This window comes from Juglans regia, chromosome 11, assembly GCF_001411555.2.
Source record: "Juglans regia cultivar Chandler chromosome 11, Walnut 2.0, whole genome shotgun sequence".
NCBI lineage: Eukaryota > Viridiplantae > Streptophyta > Magnoliopsida > Fagales > Juglandaceae > Juglans > Juglans regia.
This window is the reverse complement of record NC_049911.1, coordinates 17,071,340-17,092,013: the sequence shown is the minus strand read 5'-3', so window position 1 is coordinate 17,092,013 and position 20,674 is coordinate 17,071,340. Positions and strand designations below refer to the sequence as shown.

Sequence of the window (20,674 nt, the reverse complement as noted above, 5' to 3'; positions counted from 1 at the left end):
TTTGAACTTTGTGCCAAACTTATCTTCATATAACAAATGATAAATTAATCAATAAAATGAGGGAGAGTTAGAGCACACAAATTTGAGGAGAAAGGGATAAGATGTGGTAGAGAAATGCTTGTGTTGAGGAAGAAGAAATACCTGCTTGAACTGGGAGAGGAAGAGAACACGCGGAGAGAGAGAGAGAGAGAGAGAGAGAGAGGGTGGTGCGGTGGCGTCATGACAACCAGAATAAGTTGTTGCCAGTGGTGCAGTGGTGAATTTGTGATGTTCTCTCGAGAAAAAGAAATTTTGTGAGAAAATATGAGAGATGAGAGAAAGAGACTGGGTAGAACAAAGAAGCAAAGACTAAAGAAATGTAGAGGGAAAGAAACCAATGGCAGTTTTGTGAGAAAATATCGAGAAGAGAGAGAGTGTTCTTGATGGGAACCATATAAGTTCTCGAAAGAAATAATAAATAAAATATTTGCTCCATCTACAGTTTAAACCAAATATGACTTCGATTTTACATATACTGTAGCTAAAACTCACTGTTACATCACTTAACCTAATCCAATGCGGCCTATTTTTATGTTCTATTAGCTATTTGCCTATTCCATTAAGAGTGTTCTAACACCCAACAAAAAGATAAGATAAGATAAGATTACTCACCAAACCATGACTTATGGTGCTTCCCAAAATGCTCACTCCAAAGACTTCACTCTCACTACTAGGTTTCACACCTTTCACATACTAAGAGTGTGTTTCTCTCAAGAACACTAAAGAGAACCTTGAGGAAGGTGTGTGAGGAAGTGAGGGATGAATGGGGTATTTATAGGACTCAATGGAGGGGTGAGGATTGACAAAGGGCATGGCTTGGCTAAAGGTGAGGGTTGTGAGTGGTGGATGTGGGTTGTGGAAGTGTTGAGTGCAATTTCAGGTGTGTCATGGCTTTGCACAATTATATAGTAGCCTAAAAATACTTGATTACCTGATGGTCAAGTGCTAGAGGATGGCCATAGGTGTAGGGGGCTGAATGCTTTCAGAATTTGAAACAAAACCCATGGGGAATCACCTTGATGGCCAACGGTTTTGGTTCCACCAAAACTGTCCATTTTTATCCTTCTTTTGTCCCATCTTCTTGGTCTGTTTTGTTGGCATAACTACCACCATTGAGTGGCCTTCCTAGGTGGGTAATGAAGTATGAGTGATGGTCCTGTGATTTGGTTTGAACAAAAAATGAAGGAAGGTTTGTAGGTGCATGGGTTTTGGTTAAAATGATCTACTTCACCATTCCCTTTGCCAATCGGTTTTGATGCTGATGGAAGGGGATTGGCCAAACATAAAATCCCAAGGGTGAAATGGCTGAAATGGTGGTGTGAGGGGGTGGAAAATTTAGGTGCATAAATGTTTTGAAAGAGCATGGGTAATCAATTTAGTCCATTCTTCATTTCCTAGGGTGAATAGTTGTGATTTTGGCTTAGCTCATGGAACTGTTTTTTGGCCTCCTCTTAGGTCTGAGTTTAGGTGATATAATGAGGGTTGAATGGAATAGTAACCTTAACTCAAGTTAGGAGTCTTACCATGGTTGAAAGGAAAACCTAAGGGCATGTGGGATGGGTCTAGGAAGAAAGGAAACCTATGGTATAGTGTATGTGAGTCTCATTTGGATGAGTGATATGAAATACTAGGCTTGAGCTTTAAGTGTTGGGTTCTTATTGGACCATAAGAACAAGCTTTTTGTGTGGACCTTTGCTTGGGACCATGTCCAGATGTATTGGACCTTTCCTTGGCTTCAATAATTCACTAAGTTGGGTCCTAACTTAGGGTCTTTTCTAAACTAGACCAATAGTTCAAAGTCTTTGAGCCCATAGTCTTGTATCCACTAAGTTGGGCCTAAAATATTGTATCTACTAAGTTGGCCTAAAACCATGGGTCCATCCTCACCTTCTAACCTTATTAGGCTTGGGCCATTATTAAACCAACTCTTGGGCCTTCTACAAATCCATCTAGTATTTTAAGCAAATTGCCTAGCACACCAAGGTGGCAAGTCTCCCATATGCCATGTGTCATTCTTCCATTAGCCTCTTGACATCTTTTCTAATAATCCTAACCAAACCAAAGGTGTAAGCTCTTATGTCAACTCAAACTTCAAAATTTTCCTTCTTTACAAGTATCATAACTTCTACTTAGCAAGGGCCATGGCTACTAGGGTCAAGGCCTAAGGTACTTTTAAGTGGGGTGTCACATGGATTGATGATGATTGTTATTTTCGGGTGCAAGTCTTACCATGTGTTGATCATCATGGATGGGTAGAGGAGTCCCTACGCCATTCTTACGACAAGTTTCCATGAGTTTCATATGGGTAGAGAGGGTCTTTGTGATGATCGGGGTGGAACGTTTTCATATTGACCTCACTTGATAAACGGGTAGCAAGATTCCCCGGATATATCATGTGTGGTGTCTTCAAGTAAGTTGATTGACTGGATAGAGTGATTTCCCAGGTTGATCATGTGTGTTGTCTTCAGGTGTGTTGACCAAGTTGAGTGATTCCCCATGTTGGACGATTTGAAACTACTGAATCAACTTGCATACTGATCAGGTAGAGTGATTCCCTGCATCAAATGATAAAGTGATTCCTTGCTTGGCATTTATATGATGAGATGTGATAAATTTTTATGTTTTGATAAAATGGTGGTTCCTCGCCTCGATGATAACTACGTATACTTGAGATTTGCTTAGAGGGTGATTTCTCGTCATGCTTATATACTTATATTTTACTCAGATGGTGGTTCATCGACATAACGATGAATACATGTGTTTCTACCTGGAGGGTGATTCCTCGTTATGTACAGATATATGTGTTCACATATCATTTATATGAAACAGTACATGCATATTCATTTGCAGTCATAGATGTTTAACTTATCTATGGTTTCATTTATTAGAATCGTATACCTTGATGAAGACATAGCCTGAGAGGAGTTTTCCAAGGAAGAAGGGCCGACCTTGCCCAAGTAATAGAAACGAAGGCTTCTCTTCGCTATTAATTACTTGTATTGGTGGAAATGTACTATTTAGTCAGGGCAGCAAATTATGTTCGATTTGTAGTACTTGGATGAGGGTGATGAATAATTGATGTTGTATAACATTATTTGACAAGTGACAATGACATGTTGATATTATTATTCTTAATAGATGAACCTTTTATCGATTTAGACCTCTGGTATAATTAATACTTAGCCTCTAACTACACCTTTACTCATTCCACTGCAAGTTATTCTTTTTACCACGTATTCAATTCATGATTACACGCCTAGATCAGGTAGTAACACCGGGGTGTTGCTGATGGGCAAGCATCCCTTGCTCCACATATCCTCACCAAGCTCTTTACTAAAGAACGGGACGCCAAAGGCTTCATTTTCACCATGTTTGTTTTATTGTTTAAGAACAAGTTTTACGTAGGGTCAATTCAAACAGATTGAACACATTCCCGGAAGAAGCCCAAAAAGGTCACGAAAGCACAAACTTCACGTGTTAAAGCTGTAATTGAGAGTTCACATAATAGACAGCTAAGAGGTTTCCTTATCTTTTTTTTCGTTTTTGCTTTTAAATTAATTTTTGGTTTAAGGGCTGGTTGGCAAGGATTTGGCATGATACATGATGCAACACTTCAGTAAAAGAACAAGTTGACTCTCAACCAAGCCACTGCTGAGCACGGCGATCTCCACTACCTCCAACAGAATGGCGAATGCTAATCTTTTCACTAGCATATTTTTGCTGCAGCCACTCGAAGCCATTCACGTCGAGTTTCCCGGTAACTGACCTTCCTTGCTTCCGACGAGCTTGCTGTTCCCGTATAGAAGCCCATAGTTTCTCAATGGCATTCCTTTGTCGGAATGTGAACCTTGATACGTTATCAAAGGCGTGCTTTACTAAGATGTCTATAACTGTTTGGCACCTGAAAAGAAAAGTTTGGAATCTTACGACAAAGTTTCTGAAACATATATGAGACTAAACACTACATGAGCATCGTAAAAAGTTTGAGAGAAAAATCAAGTAGCATTGTCATTTACCATGGAGTTTTATAACGCCGAGCGGCAATCTCTAAACATGCAATCAAGGCTTCCCTTTGTGACTTGACAAATCTCTTATTCTCTTCTAATTCCTCTTTGATCCTGGCTGCTGCATCTTTCTTTCCCTTTGTTTTTTCACCTTTATTAACTGAACTATGCATGAAAGCATCAAGCCCGAAAGGGTCAGACTCCTCTTCATTTTCTTCAGCTGGAGCAACAAAAGACATGTCCTGTTTTATTTGACCATCTCCATTTGTCAATTCCATTTCGTCTTCCAGGGCTGCCGCTTCATCGGTGTCATCAATCTCGGTTGCAACTGGGAGATTAGATATCGCTTCTTTGATCCGTCCAGCTGTTTTTGAAAACTATATGAAAACCAGAAGCACAGGCAGAAAATAAAAAAAGGAAAGAAGAGTCAGTTACGCTGAAGAAAACCTAACATACTTTGTTAAGAACTAATCACTACCACATATATAAATGCACCATACATGTCGGTGATTATCAATCCTTGGCTAAGCTATTCCATAAACTAAGACAAGCACAAATTTCCTTTGAAGTAGGGGTAGACAAGACAATATTTAATCGCTTTTCATTTTCAATACATCTGTATTTTTGACTGAATACTAGAGAAATTGCAATCTAAACATGGGGCAGCTGTCATTTGGTGCATTATTTTTACTTTCTGTATTTCCATCATATTCACCAAATCCCAGAGAAGTCGCAATGTAAAACATGCATCTGTCTGTTAGTTGTGCTATTGTCAATTTGGTTGGAGAAGATGGTATATGTAGTAAATTTGGTGAAAAATGTTGAATCGCTTTTCATTTTTGATATTTCCATATTTTTCACCAAACACCAGAGAAATTGCAATCTAAACATGGGGTAGCTGTCAATTGGTGAAAATGTGGAATCACTTTTCCCTTCGATATTTCCATCAATTTCATGCATATCTGTCTGTCAATTTGCACTGTTGTTAATCATCTGTTGTCAGTAGATTACCATCAAGCCAATTGGCACAATCCTTAGATTTGATTCAATAATTCAGCCCCCTAATAAAAAACTTTAGGCTCCTTTTCCAGGCAAATGAGGTGCAACATCTGAAAAGAAATAAATTCCTTACATGAGAGTGTCTGTGTTTATGTGAAGAAGCAAGCACGTGAAGGAAGCAAAAGTGTGCAAAAGCACATCAAGGAAAGAGAAGGATGGCAACCGTGACACAGAAAAGGTCACAAATACCGTTCTACACAAAGAAAAAAAAAGGAAGTAGAAACAGAAAGAAGCCATTTTATAGAGACAATTAGCATTTATTCATTGTGTGGACTTGAAAAAAAAACGTTTTCTATTGAGAAAGAAAACATAAAAAAAAAAAATGTAACTACATGTCTCAATTACAAGTTTCAAGGACTAGAAATCTGAACTTCTTCTACACTTTTTCCCTTGCCTCTAAACTCACAGTTCTAATTATACATCAAGGTCAAAGATCAATTACCAAGAGATAGAGGGCCCAAGTAAGTCAAAAGTCAAAGGTGCTTGCAGGACACTATATCCCCACATTGCCTAGATCTAGGTGCTAAAAAGGCATTTGTTCTGGTGGCTATGCACCAAAAAGTTCAAATAGAAGCAGTACATTAGTAGAAAGCCAAGTGTATTATGTCAATATCTACTAGAATGATGCATGCTTACCTTCATCTCCAACATCAAATACAGAACGAAACTACAAAAATCCACTTAATAAGTGTCATTTGGGCAATTAAAAAAAAAATCATTTGATAATAAAAAAAGGTGCCATTTGGGCAATGAAAAAGAAGGGTAGATGATGAACAATAGTGCCTAAAAATCTACTTACTAGGAAAAGAACTCCAGAGCACCAAAAGTATAAGAGTAGTCTCAAAACAGAAATTTACATATGAATGCCGTTTTACATCTTGCAGTTCAATAATTGGCTGTAGAAAACTCAACCAGAAGGTAATACATTTCTAATCTACCAGTGACCTACAAATTACCCCATGAGGACTGGAAGCATTTTAAAATAAGGACATAAAAGACCTCAATTCTATAATTCTGAAATTACTAGAGGTAAAAAAAATTAACCAATGATAATAACTCACCTGCATATATTGTATTACAACACAGAGATAAAACGAGACAGAGAGTCTAACAACCCAAGGAAAGCACTAGCCGAATAGTGGTTATGCATATTGCTAATGAGGGAGTGGGGTCTTTTGAACTCCCCTCTTAAATTTCTTACATCCTCTTTACATCTAAATCAACAAACAAGAATTCTACAAAAATATTGATCCAGGACCACAAATTATATATATATATATATGTACATATTTACACAATGACACTTGGACATCAAATATTTTAGTAGGGAGTCATTCTATTAAGTGGACACCTACGAAGTATACATGTATTCAAGAACAGAAACTAAAAGTTACAATCCCCAACTTCAAAAGATCAACAAATATGTAATACCCCAGTCCCACATTACTGGGAAAAAGATATTATTCAAAGTGTGGCTAAATTATAAAGGTAGTCATGGCAGCTAAGTTCTACATTGGCTACATACTAGGCAAACTATGTATTTATAAGTAATTATAGAGAAACTTCAAATTGACTATTCTTTTTAAATTGACTATACTAGGTTATAGTGCATATATGATATATGGCTAGAACTTCCATTGAATCTTTACAAAATAGCTAGATAAGAAGTGAACAGGATGCTGCCAAGCAGTCATCCAATTATAAACACCATATAACACAACAGAATAGTTTTCCATATTTGCTACTTTCTTTATGGCTGAGTTTTAATTGCCACAAATAAGAACACTGCAAAATCATATACATTTTATTCCAGAGGGGTACCTAATGCCCAAATGTACACTAAACTAGACTATGTCTAAGTAACATTGTGTTCAGAAATGGTTTTCTTTAAACAGCATTCATCAACTACCTTTCTTTTTCTTTTTTCTTTTTCTTTTTTATTGCCAAAGTTTTCATTGTATGGTTAACTATAGTATCACATAGAAAACAACACACACACACAGTGTGTACCTAAATGACACCATATGCATGCACGCACGCACGTGCGCGCACGCACATACACACAGAGTTGTATTTGTCAAAGATTTTAAACAGTTTAAAACCGTCCCCTATTCTGCAAGAAACCGATACGAAACCATTTAGATAGAATAACTTATTTTCCAATAGATTGATGTTGCATACCACAAATATAATGATCCATTTTTCAGTTCATTTTTTATTTGGATCTCTTGGATTTACCTCTTGCTAGGGATACATGCACTTGGTCCAACAATCAGGCGTGGACTAGATTGAACAGATTCTTGGGAGGCTCATTTCCTTTGTTGTATCAGAAGAGATAACCTAGGGTCTGTTCTGACCACTTCCCTATCTTGTTTGATTGTGGGGGCATTCGTGAGGGCAGAAGATACTTCAAGTTCGAGAATATGTGGCAAAGTTAATGGCTTTGTGGATAAGATGAGATCTTGATGGTCCTCTTATCACTTGGAAGGCACCCCCAGTTTAATTTTGGCAGGAAAACACTTAAAAAAAAAAAAAAAAACGTTTGCAAGGAAACTCAAGGCCTTGAAGGACCTGAAGGTTTGGAACGCTTTGGAGGGAAGGGAGATGACCGGTTCTCTTTCAGCTGACGATTCCATTAGGAAATGCTCTGTATCCTCGGAGGTTGAGAAGGTGCTTTTAATGGAAGAAATATCATGGAGACAGAAACCCCAGGCTCTATGCTGAAAGAAGGGGATGGATATACTAAGTTCTTCCACCGGGCTCTATGCTGAAATACCATTGAGTTCGGTCATGGGAAGTAATATATCAAAGCCTCATAATGCTTTCATTCGAGGTTGGAAGGGGCTCTTGTGTTAGTTTTTGGCATGATATTTGGTGTGGTGTCAGGGCCCAAAGAGCATTTTCCCCTCTTTTTTGGTTAGGTAGTGATAAGGAGGCTATTGTGACTGATTTGAGGGATAGTTCTAATGGTCCTATCTTGTGAAACGTTTGTTTTATCAGAGCGGTTCAGGATTGGGAACTAGGTATCATTGCTGATTTTTTCAGTTTATTATATGCTCTGAATACTGATACTGCAGTGGAGGATAGGATGATTTGGATTCCAAATGGGAGTAGAAAATTTACTGTTCGATCCTTTTACGAGGTCCTTGTGGGTCCTCACAGTACCTCCCAAGATTGCTTTCTTTGGTTGGACTGCTTCCTTTGGGGAAACTCTCACCATTGATAAGTTGAGGAAATATGGTACTATCATTTTGGATTGGTGCTAATTGTGTAAGAAAAATGGGGAAACTGTTGATCATGTTTTGTTAGATTATGAGGCAGCCAGATTTTTGTGGGATTAAATCTTCAACTGGACTGGTGGAATGGGTAATGCCTAGAAGGGTAATATGGATACTTTCAGGTGTTGGAGTGGTCTTTGGGGTACCATTGATATTGCTGAGGTGTGGAAAACAATTCCTCACTGTATTATGTGGTGTCTTTGGATGGAGAGAAATGGTAGGCGTTTCAAAGATAGGGACCGTTCCTTGGACCATTCCCTCACACCCGCATCACAGAAAGACCATTCATCTCCATCATACAGGTGGACAGATAGAGGGTAGGAACCGGCTGCTCCTCCGTTCCCAAACGGCAAAAAACCACCGAAAAAAATATTCCTTCTGCCACACCCCTTCCAGATCCAAACTAAACCCATACAATGACATATCATCCAACCAAAATCGAACCAAAATCAAACAAAAAATGGAACCAAAATCAATTCAAGACCAAAAAACAACGTCGTGGGTCTCTAGTTCGTAGAGAACGATGGCTTCGGACTTCCCGCTGCCCCTATTTCTTTCAAGAAAATTTTATTTCATCCATTGATCACTAATTTTTACATGTTATCCTATCAGCGTCACCACAAAATCATCAAATAAGAATAATAACTGATACGTTTCAAGTTACGATACAAATTCCAAAAACATATTTTCTATATCTATCACCGTAAATAGATTTTCAAACCTTTTTCTTAACTGATATATACATGAAGATTAAAACGTCATAGATCTATTGGGGAAGAAACTTATGCACAACAACCTAAGCAATTCACAGACAGCAAATGGACAAAAACCTTGTACATGGCTTCAGTAATAAAAAACCATCTTTTGGTACACCAACTACAACATGCTATACGACACAGTGTTTTTAATCTCGTACCGTACCGGCCCAATACACTTATCATATATATTTCATATTGGCCCAAATACTAGCTGCACCAGCCGGTACCGACCGTACCGGCCTATATTTCAGCTTGTACCGGCCTGTAACGGCCGATATTTCGGCATGTAATTTTTGTTTTTTTTTCATTTTTTCAAACTAGAAGCTTATTTTTTGACCCCCAATTCAGACTAAGCTATTTATAATTTATATATATATATGTATTTATATATAATTTATTCATGTATAAACTATTATTTTGGAATATAATTTATATATATAATTTATTCATATATCAACTATCCTGAAACAGACACGAAACGGTACCGGTACCGAAATATTTCGTTCCAGTACCTTGACCGGTACGGCGTCCAGTACGGTATTCAAAACATTGATACGACATACTACGTTCTTATTGCAAAACCCAATATGCTCCTAATTAGCAAAATATGAAGAAAAGAGTTTTAATTAATGATTCAACGAGTATAATGACAAAAAGATACCAAAAGTGAAGTTCCTACCACAAAGCTGTCATCAGTGTTTAAATCATTTGCATCCACTGCCCGTATCACCCATGTGGTTAACTGATTCTTTTGCTTCTTATTCAGGCACTACAATCAGAAAAGAAGGTTAGATGATCCCAAGAAAGGAAAATTGATTATCTATTAGGCAAAGAATTAATGCGTGCGAAAAACCACATTCTTACTTCTGTGGCATCTTGTGCTGCTGAGAACAATGCATGATAATCTGCTCGCACTGAAGGATCAATACAAGAAGTGGACAAAGACATTGCAGCTTCTAGTATGGCAAAGAAATGACCACTAGTCCCTGGCTTCACACTTCCCGCCTGAATCAGCTGTATGGCCAGCTTTGAAGCCTTACCAAACTTGGCAGGGTTCCTGATATGAGAAGCTAGCTTCTGCATGGCCTCTATAATTTGCTTCTCCGAAGCATCTGTTGTGGTTTTAAACCTCAAGCGTTTTTTAGGGGCAGCGGCTGAGGATAATATTGAACATGTCAGCTTCATTCGAGAGAATAATATTTCATAAGAAATGCAAGAAAGAGATTTCAGTACTTTAATTAGATAAACACAGTTTAAACGAAACACAAATTAAAAAACTATAAAAGCCAACATTCTAGGGATCTCGTTTGTCACTGAGAATATGTGGGAGAAGAAAAAACAAATCTTATGTTTAATGCTTCCTCGTTCGGGCTTGGCATGATAATATAGTTCATCTAAGCAGAATTATAGCATATTGCTCAATGTAATGAGCCACACATATGCACCAAATAACAAAAAAATTAAATTGTGTTGCCAATAATGTAATAGCAAAGATGACTAAGCTCAATATTGATGGGATCTAGACAAGTGTATTGTAGGTTTGAGGTTAAAGTTCAATTTATGATGTTAACACTTGAACTGGGCCTGAATATTTTCGAATTAGGCTTGGATTGATGAATAGCATTAAGGAAATTGAAAGTTTTGGGTTTGGAAAATATAGTTCTGAAATAGTTCACTTAGATATTGAAACATTGGGCTTGAAGGTTGAGTAGTTATTAATTGGGCATCAAGGTAGGACATACATGCATAGGTGATGTATTGGATTTTATTAGGGCTTCTTATTACTTATATAAAAAAATAAATATAAATAAAAATAAAAAAAATTATTAGGGCCAAAGAACGACTAATATTAGGCCTTGAATCCATTGTTAGTGAAAGCGATAGGCACACTTAAGCGCAAATGTCGTTTAGAGCCTAGGCGCAAAGCACAAAGTGCAAGCGCAAGCTTGATTGAAGTAAAGCACACACTTTTAAAATCAATGTATAACTACAAAAAATCCACAAAATAAAATTAGAAAAAAGGCTCAAAAGTCAAGATAGTAATATATTTAGCCCATTAACTTTCTTTATTAGAGTATTATGCAACATAACAATAAAGACATCAACTAATTAAATACAATTTCGAAAAATCTAGTCAAACACCCTTGTGCTAAGGTACTTAGGTTTAAGATCCTACAAAAGCTTTTTAAGAAATAACCTCCTGTGGTATGAGTTAACTAGAAAGAGGAGCGTTTGTTAATTTTTCCATTGAACAACATTAATTGAAAACACATGACAGCTTCACAGATTGCCGCATGTCAACTTAATTTTTTTTTCCTCAAATAAATAAATTAACTTAAAAAAAATAGATAAAATTTATCTAATATAAACGCATTTTTTATTTAAAAATATCGACTTTAAAAAATAAAAATAGAAATGGTCATTTTGGCCACCCATATGGTGGCCAAGCTTTATTTAAACATAACTTTTTTTATAAGTATTACTTAAACATAACTTATTACATTATTCTCGTGTTTTTGCATTATTCTCTTGTGCATTACTTATTAGATACATATATCATACTTGACAGCCACTCAAAAAAATATTTGATAGCCATAATCAAACTAAAGTACATCGTTGAACCAAACTATACGAAAAAGGCCATGACCATAAAGCTCAAGAATTGTAGGTCTTGACGTCTATGCCAACACAAGCAATCAAATACCGATTATCAAATACCGAGATATCACACATTGACACCAGTCTACTTGCTGAGTTTCACAACTCATCCTCTTGTATCCATACAGATGGAGTAGACTTAGCGGGTGACAATTCAGTTCGTGCATGGTGAACTCACAACTAGATATACCACTTCAACGACGTGGCACTATTAGAGGTTGGTACTGAGTGTCAGTATTTTAGGCCAGAAGAGATAGCCAAGGAGTATCCTGTAGACGGCTCAGGGGAGGATGCTATAGAGATACCCCTAGATGAAGAGGAGCCTATAGACAAGCAGAATGCAGCTAAGGATGACCTTGAAGAGCTTGTTGAATGAGATTTTGTAAAAGACAAATCGTTGTTATTTTTGCAAGCAAACACTAAGTTTGGAATGAAATATTTGTTTTATAATTGCTTTGGTGTTATTTCTATTGCCATTATTAGTCTTGTTTTGAAGTAAATGTAGGATTCCAATGTTGGGTGTCGAGACAAAATAAGGGTGACTTACCCAAGTTGTCCCTAGAAAGAAGAGAATTGGGGTGTCACAAATAACATTCTTTTTCTTTTGAACCCAAGAATAGCGAAAGCTCTAAATTAACATAATTATTATATGTTCTATTTGCAAATTGATAGGCCTTTTGTAGCCATTTATTGGGAAGGAGAAGTTTTTCCCATTGTAATCATTTCAATGAGCTCCAATTGTAATCTTGACTATCCTTTTGTAGTGTAGGCCTAGGCATGGCTTGGGCTTTCCTTGAGCCATTACATTAGGTCAATTCTATATAATCAACAATAAAGATGCCAAATTATGAAACCCTAATCCTCTCATAGTAATGCTACATACAGTCGTGGAGTGCGCAAGTGCTATGCAATCATTTTGAAAAAGAGTGGGGTTCATTATTAAAATATTAGTTTTTTTCATGTGGGTCTCGTATTTACTCACTTTTTTCAAAGGGATTGCGCGGTCCTTACACACTCCACGACTGCAAATATCATTTCTCATCCTCTCAAATGTGCCACCCCTCTCAGCCCCTTTCTACTCTAAAACTGTCACCAATAAATTGACAGAAAAACCTTATGATGATGTATGTGCTATTACTATGTCATGATCATACATATGTAATGGAGACTATAGGAATTTTGTACTTCTGAATGTTTTGTAACGTCGTGGATTGGATTTAGTATATGAAGGTAGCTAATGGGATCACAACTTGCTTGAGAGGGAAAAACTCTTACCCTTCATAATGAAATATAACTTGACTAACTCTTTCAAAGCATGAACCCAGATGTGGCTTGGGCTTTCCCTTAGATCATTGCGAATTGTATCAAAGCCCAACACAACCAAAAGTATGGGGCTTGAGCTATACCACCTATATGATGTAATGGCCTAATGAGGATGTCAAAGATTTATGGGGGGAGATCATAATACCTCGAATTGGATTGAGCATAGGAAGGTGGTGAATGAAATCCCACATTGGTTGGGAGGGAGAAGTTCTTACCTTTTATAATGAATCTAAAGGGGCTTCAGTTGTAATTTTAACAAATCCTTTTAAAGTATGGCCCAAGGTTTAGTTTGGGCCTTTCTTGGATCATTACATACTTATATGCTGGTCATATGATGATGCTTGTTACCAATGCAAAGCTACAAGTGCCTGTGTCAGCCACCCTAAATATGATAAGCATTTGATTGATTGGTGTGCGAATGTTTAACTGTGCTTATATAAGTTTTCAACGATAAATCGTTATTCAGAAACTTTTACTGTATGATGTACTATTTACAAAGTAATCTATTCATTTTTATTTTTATGTTTTAAATGTCTCAGGTGAAGAAGAGTAAGGCTCCGTTTGGATACAGAAATGGTTTCATCTCATCTCATTTCATCAACTTTTTCAAATTCTCACACAAAATATAATAAACAATTCAATTGTTTCAAATCTCAAAACAATAATAACATTAAAAAATAATATTCTAACAATATTTTATTCAACTTTCATCTAAAACCATCTCATCTCATCTCACTACCCAAATGGGGCCTAATAGAATAAGCAAGTGAGCCAGAACCAATAGTTGAGACCATGACTTGGCGAAGTCCTAATAAGTGTTGAACACCTAGTATTAAGATTTTGAGTTATGCTACTGTATTGACGTCAAAGATATTGTTTATGTATTATATAATAAATCTAGCACTTTGTTCTCGGACACTTGATGCCAATCTATATATATATATATAAAATAAATCTAGTATGGTTAGAGGTATACATTTTTTATGGATCTATTATTACCAGGTACTAATTGAAAATTCTTAATCCTATGGGAAGGGGGTGTTAGTTCCTTACATTTAATTACTAACCAATAACAGCCTAAAGATACTCAGTTGAATCAAAATTATGTTCCTTATTAGCACGACATGAAAGCAAACTCTCCATAAAACTGTAAATCCCCCAACATCAAATTACTCTGAGACAAACTCAAATTACCATTCAATTACTATGGAAAGGCTACACCAGAGCTACATAGTGTTACGGGCTATAGTAAGTGATGTCTAAGCTTTGCATGAACAAGGGTTGAAGCCTTGCTGAGATGGAAGTCACGAGTCGCAGTGAAGAAATGATCAAAACGCAGAGTTTTGTTTAAATGTTAGTTGGTTTGTTTAACTGTCTGTAAGCATGTCGTTTAGTGTTAAGATGGAATAATTGAACGATGTCGTTCTTATACTGTCGTTTGGATTAAATAGTGCAGTTTGCCTAACTGCTCATGTAACCGAAACCCTTTCTTCTATAAATAGTAGCCGTAAGTTGGGAAAGAGGCCAACTTCGACATTCAAGGGAACTCGACCTCTCTCTCTGTTTCTATCTCTGTTTCTATCTCTCTATCTCTTTATCTCTATTTCTTCCTCTTTTCTAGCGTAATTCCATTGAATCCTTGGAGGTTAGTAACCTCAGTTCACGTCATTTTCTCTTAGAATCCTCAAGGCTCATTACAATTGGTATCAGTTGCCAGTAATGGCGGAAGGCACGAGATCATATGCACAGATCCTTGATTCTGTCAATCAATTAAGGGAGCGGCAAGAAAGACAACAAAAACAGATTGAGGATGCAATTACGATCCTGGCTCAGCAGCAAGAAACAGCAAGATTGGAAAGGGAGGCACAGGATAGGAAATTTACTGAACTATTACAGCATCTTTCCAAGCTTCCTTTTAATCCTCAGCTAGAAAGTAATGCTCATAATACAAGGAATGGACAAGGTTTTCATCACTCGCGAGAAGGTGAAACTGATGATGGTTCGGGGGGAGTCTATTGCACAAATGGACCTGACAGACCTAATGTGAGACAAATTAAGCTGGATTTTCCAAGATTTGGTGGAAAGGATCCTGCTGCTTGGATTTATCGCGCTAATCAATACTTTCTGTATCATCAAGTTCCTCCTGGCCAGAGGATCTTCATAGCTTCATTCCACATGGACAATGATGCCTTGGTATGGTTTCAGGATGCAAGTGAGTCGGAAGTTTTTCATTCTTGGGAGGAATTCATTCAAGCAGTGCAGGTACGCTTTGGTTCATCTGCTTATGATGATCCTATGGAGGCATTAACACGCTTGAAACAGGTTCATTCAGTTACTGCTTATAAAACTGAATTTGAACTGCTTTCCAATCGTATTAAAGGCATTTCTGAAAGAAACAAATTGAGTTGTTTCTTGAGTGGTTTGAAAGATGAGATTAGGCTGCCAATACGTATGTTGAATCCTTCTTCATTAAATGATGCATTTGGTTTAGCAAAAATTCAAGAACAGTATGTTTGGAGTACAAAGAGGTCGTGGAGACCTAGTTCTAGTGATTCTCCTCAGTCTAATATGGGACCTTCTGTTTTGGGAAACCCTAAGCCACCTATTGTTAAGTTGCCTTATCAAAAAATAAGTGACTCTCAGGTGCAAGAGAGAAGAAAGAAAGGCTTATGCTATTTTTGTGATGAGAAATGGCAACCAGGCCATAAGTGCAGTAGGCCAAAAGTTTATGTGTTAGATGGAATGGAAATGGGTGAAACTAGTGTGCATACGACTGAGAAGGAATTGCTTGTGGAAGAAATCCATGAGGAGCCTGAATTTGCTGACATAGCTTCCATTTCATTGCAAGCTATGGTAGGTTCTCCCAGTACTACAACCATGAGAATGGTTGGTCATATTCATAACAAAAAGGTAGTCATATTGATTGATTCTGGCAGCACCCACAATTTCGTGGATACTGCTCTGGTAGGCAGGTGTGGCTTGTTATTGCAGCAAAGGCAAGCTTTGCAAGTCAAAGTGGCTAATGGTGATGTTTTGTCTAGTGATGGCAAAGCTGTTGGTGTTGGTATTCAAATCCAAGGCACCAGATTTATTGTTGATTTTTTCTCCTTATCTCTCGGAGGGTGTGATGTAGTGTTGGGAGTAAGTTGGCTTTCCTCGCTTGGACCAATACTGTGGGATTTCACAGACTTAAAACTGCAGTTTGTTTATCATGGAAGAGAGGTTTGTTTTAAAGGACTTACATCATCTGCTAGCACTTTAGTTGATGATAAGGAAATCTCTATGATCTCTAAAGTAGGCTCTAAAGGAGTATGGTTACAACTTATGGCTGTGGAAAATATGAAACCTCAGAATGATCCTTGTCCAGAAATACTGCAGTTATTACAAAAGTTTGGAAAGGTTTTTGATGAACCTACTTCTTTACCTCCTCATCGAGCCCGAGATCACCAAATCAACCTCAAGAAAGACACTATACCTGTTAGTGTGAGGCCATACAGATATCCTTACTTTCAAAAAACAGAAATAGAGAAGATTGTATCTGAATTACTCATGTCTGGTGTGATTAGGCCAAGTCAATCTCCATTTTCATCTCCTGTATTGCTAGTGAGGAAATCTGATGGGTCTTGGAGGATGTGCATCGATTATAGGGTGCTAAATGAAGCTACTGTTAAGGATAAGTTTCCAATACCTGTTGTTGATGAGTTATTGGATGAGCTATTTGGTTCAACCGTATTCTCTAAATTGGACTTGAGATCTGGTTATCACCAGATTCGAATGAAGGATGAGGATGTACATAAGACTGCATTTAGGACTCATGAGGGTCACTATGAGTTCCTTGTCATGCCATTTGGCCTTACAAATGCCCCTTCAACATTTCAAGCATTGATGAATGAGGTTTTTAAACCTTTTCTTAGGCAGTTTGTCATAGTATTTTTTGATGACATTCTTGTCTACAGCAAAGATATGGCATCCCATTTAAATCATCTGGCCACTGTTTTGAAAACATTGGAGATTAATCAATTGTTTGCAAAGAGGTCCAAGTGTTACTTTGCTTGTTCAGAAATCGAGTACCTTGGCCATTTAATTTCCAAAGATGGTGTGAGAGCTGATCCGAGAAAGCTGGAAGCAATGTTATCTTGGCCAATTCCAAAAAATCTCAAAGCTTTGAGAGGTTTCTTGGGATTAACAGGATATTACAGAAAATTTATTCGTGGCTATGGACAGATTGCAGCACCTTTAACTTTTTTGTTGAAAAAGGATGCTTTTAAGTGGTCTGAGGCAGCCACTCAGGCTTTTGGAGAATTGAAGAAGGCAGTCACTAGTCCTCCTGTTCTATGTTTACCTGATTTCAATAAACAGTTTGTGGTTGAATGTGATGCATGTGGAGTGGGAATAGGAGCTGTCTTGATGCAAGACAAGAGACCATTGGCTTTTCTAAGTCAGGCTCTTAAGGGAAAAAATTTGATGCTTTCAACATATGAGAAGGAGCTTTTGGCATTAGTCATGGCTGTCAAAAAATGGAGGCCTTATTTGTTAGGGTCTGCCTTTGTTATTCGAACTGATCATCAAAGTTTAAAGTTCCTTGTAGAACAGAAAGTGGGGACAGATGCTCAGCAAAGGTGGATTTCCAAGCTTTTAGGCTATGAATTTACAATTGAGTACAAGAAGGGAGTTGAAAACAAAGCAGCAGATGCTTTGTCAAGAAAGGCAATTGCAGATGACACAACTTTAATGTCTGCTACCTCATTTCCTACTCCAACTTGGTTGGAGGAATTGAAACAAGCATACACTTCAGATCAGAAAGTGCAGGATCATTTGGCAGCATTACAAGGGAGTTCTCCTTCTTCATCTTCTACATTTTCTATCAAGCATGGATTATTGTTCAGGAAGGGCAGAATTTATGTACCTGATAATCAGGAATTGAAGCTAAAAATTTTACATTTTCTCCATGCTAGTCCCTTTGCTGGACATTCAGGGTTCCATAAATCATTGCATCGAGCTAGGCATGACTTTTATTGGCCTGGACTTAAACGTGAGGTGAAGCAGTATATACGAGAATGTGATCTGTGTCAAAGGAATAAGGTGGAACATGTACATCCTGCAGGTCTTTTACAGCCTCTTCCTATACCTACAAATACATGGACAGATTTGTCCATGGATTTCATTGAAGGCTTGCCAATCTCTAAAGGTTTTTCTGTCATCATGGTTGTTGTTGATAGACTATCCAAATATGCACATTTTATGCCTTTAAAGCATCCATTTACAGCATCTAAGGTGGCAACATTATTTTTTGATAATGTGTTTAAACTCCATGGCATGCCTCAGAATATTGTTTCTGATAGAGGAGCTACTTTCACTAGTTCCTTTTGGAAGGAACTCTTTAACCTCCAAGGAGTGACCCTTTCTTACTCATCTGCCTACCACCCTCAGAGTGATGGCCAAACTGAGGCAGTCAACAAATGTGTTGAACATTTTTTGAGGAGTTTTTCCGGGGATAGGCCTAGGTTGTGGTCTGATTGGTTAACCTTGGCTGAATGGTGGTATAATTCCACTCCTCACACTGCTACCAAGTTAACTCCCTTCGAGGTAGTGTATGGTAGACCTCCACCCAAGCTGCAAGCTTATATACCTGGTTTGACTGCTAATCCAGTAGTTGATGAAGTTTTGAAGACTAGAGATCAGATTCTTTCTACTCTTAAGAGTAATTTAGTTGCTGCTCAGGAAAGGATGAAGTACCAAGCTGATAAGAGGAGAACAGAACGAGAATTTGCTGTTGGGGATTGGGTTTATTTGAGATTACAGCCTTATAGGCAACAATCATTGGTTGCTAGAAGGAATCTCAAACTTTCTCCTCGTTTCTTTGGACCTTTTCAGGTTCTCCAACGAGTAGGGCAGGTTGCTTATAAGCTGGAATTACCTCCAACCAGCTCCATCCACCCAGTTTTTCATGTTTCTTGTCTTAAGAAAAAACTGGGACAACATCACTCTCCACTCTCTTCATTACCTCCAGTAGATTTACAAGGTGAACTCACTCATGAACCTGAGGCTATTTTGCAACGGCGGATGAGGCAAGTTAATAACAGATCAGTAATTGATGTCTTAGTACATTGGAAGGGCACTAGCGTGGATGATGCCACTTGGGAGCCATTTTGGTCCTTGCGTGACAGGTTTCCTCACCTTGTGGGCAAGGTGCTCTGATGGGGAAGGGTATGTTACGGGCTATAGTAAGTGATGTCTAAGCTTTGCATGAACAAGGGTTGAAGCCTTGCTGAGATGGAAGTCACGAGTCGCAGTGAAGAAATGATCAAAACGCAGAGTTTTGTTTAAATGTTAGTTGGTTTGTTTAACTGTCTGTAAGCATGTCGTTTAGTGTTAAGATGGAATAATTGAACGATGTCGTTCTTATACTGTCGTTTGGATTAAATAGTGCAGTTTGCCTAACTGCTCATGTAACCGAAACCCTTTCTTCTATAAATAGTAGCCGTAAGTTGGGAAAGAGGCCAACTTCGACATTCAAGGGAACTCGACCTCTCTCTCTGTTTCTATCTCTGTTTCTATCTCTCTATCTCTTTATCTCTATTTCTTCCTCTTTTCTAGCGTAACTCCATTGAATCTTTGGAGGTTAGTAACCTCAGTTCACGTCATTTTCTCTTAGAATCCTCAAGGCTCATTACACATAGTCAGTCTTCAATTTCTTTTTCTTTTTCTTCCATTTCTTGTTCATTCGGAAAAAACCAAAAATAGCATAAAATTAAGACCCCGAATACTAGTTTTACTAAACGAGCAAGACAACTTCAAAATCACGAAACCCGTTTTTCAAAAGTACTTTTTCTTGCTCTCGTAAGACCGAGATTTTAGAACCCAGATATTAAAATAAAAGAATAACACATATAAGAGAAAGAATCTAGGGTTTCAAAGAGACAATGGATGCACCTTCAGGGTTTGATTCTGTGGGTTCGGGCCGCTTAAGGGCGCTTTTGAGAATTGGATTCGAAGCCGGAAGAGGAGAGGAAAGAGAAGAGTCGCAGGCTATAGTAGCGGTTGTAGAGCATCGGTGTTGTTCTTCTTGTTGTAGTTGTTCTTGTTTTTGCTGGGAAGGAGGAGGCAAGCCTTCGAAGAGGTTGTCAGCCATTGCAGTCTCTCTCCGTCTCAAATGTATTTTACAGTGCGACAATTTGAGAAATTAGGCCCCGTTTCGAGAGAGAGATATTTAAAATTGATAGTTGAAAAAAAACTATTATAATATTATTTTAAAATATTATTATTATTTTAAAATTTAAAAAATTAAATTATCGTCGTTTCTTATTTGGAATTCGTCTCAGGTCAGGTTTGGGGTGAGATGAAAATTTTTTAATTTGTTTTAGTATTTAAAATATTATGTTTTAGTATTATTATTATATTATAATTTGAAAAAATTGAATTGAGATTTGAAAAAGTTGAATTGTTTATTATATTTTGTATTGAGATTTGAAAAAAGTGTAATGATATGATGAGATGAAATGAGATGAGAATTTTGTGTCTCATCCCACCTCCCAAACTTGCCCAGTCAATCAAA

At 37.5% G+C, this 20,674-nt stretch overlaps 1 protein-coding gene across 1 annotated transcript; it reads right to left on the bottom strand.

Moving 5' to 3' along the window:
- Positions 1 to 3,492: 3,492 nt before the first annotated feature.
- LOC108993641 lies at positions 3,493 to 20,306 on the bottom strand. The gene is made up of 5 exons (XM_018968622.2): positions 20,053 to 20,306; positions 10,003 to 10,292; positions 9,818 to 9,907; positions 4,056 to 4,420; positions 3,493 to 3,940 (listed from the first exon to the last, which is right to left on the bottom strand). Exons 1-5 carry the CDS (start codon positions 20,249 to 20,251, stop codon positions 3,676 to 3,678), a joined length of 1,209 nt encoding a protein of 402 aa, XP_018824167.2. The 5' UTR covers positions 20,252 to 20,306; the 3' UTR covers positions 3,493 to 3,675.
- Positions 20,307 to 20,674: the final 368 nt, after the last annotated feature.

Excerpts from the sequence above, each read along its gene's own strand:
- LOC108993641 (XM_018968622.2), bottom strand. The coding sequence starts at position 20,251 with ATGGCTGACAACCTCTTCGAAGGCTTGCCTCCTCCTTCCCAGCAAAAA. Across the intron at positions 9,908-10,002 it reads CAGCACAAGATGCCACAGAA|TGCCTGAATAAGAAGCAAAA; the intron begins GTAAGAATGTGG and ends TTCTGATTGTAG. Across the intron at positions 3,941-4,055 it reads CGGCGTTATAAAACTCCATG|GTGCCAAACAGTTATAGACA; the intron begins GTAAATGACAAT and ends TTTTCTTTTCAG.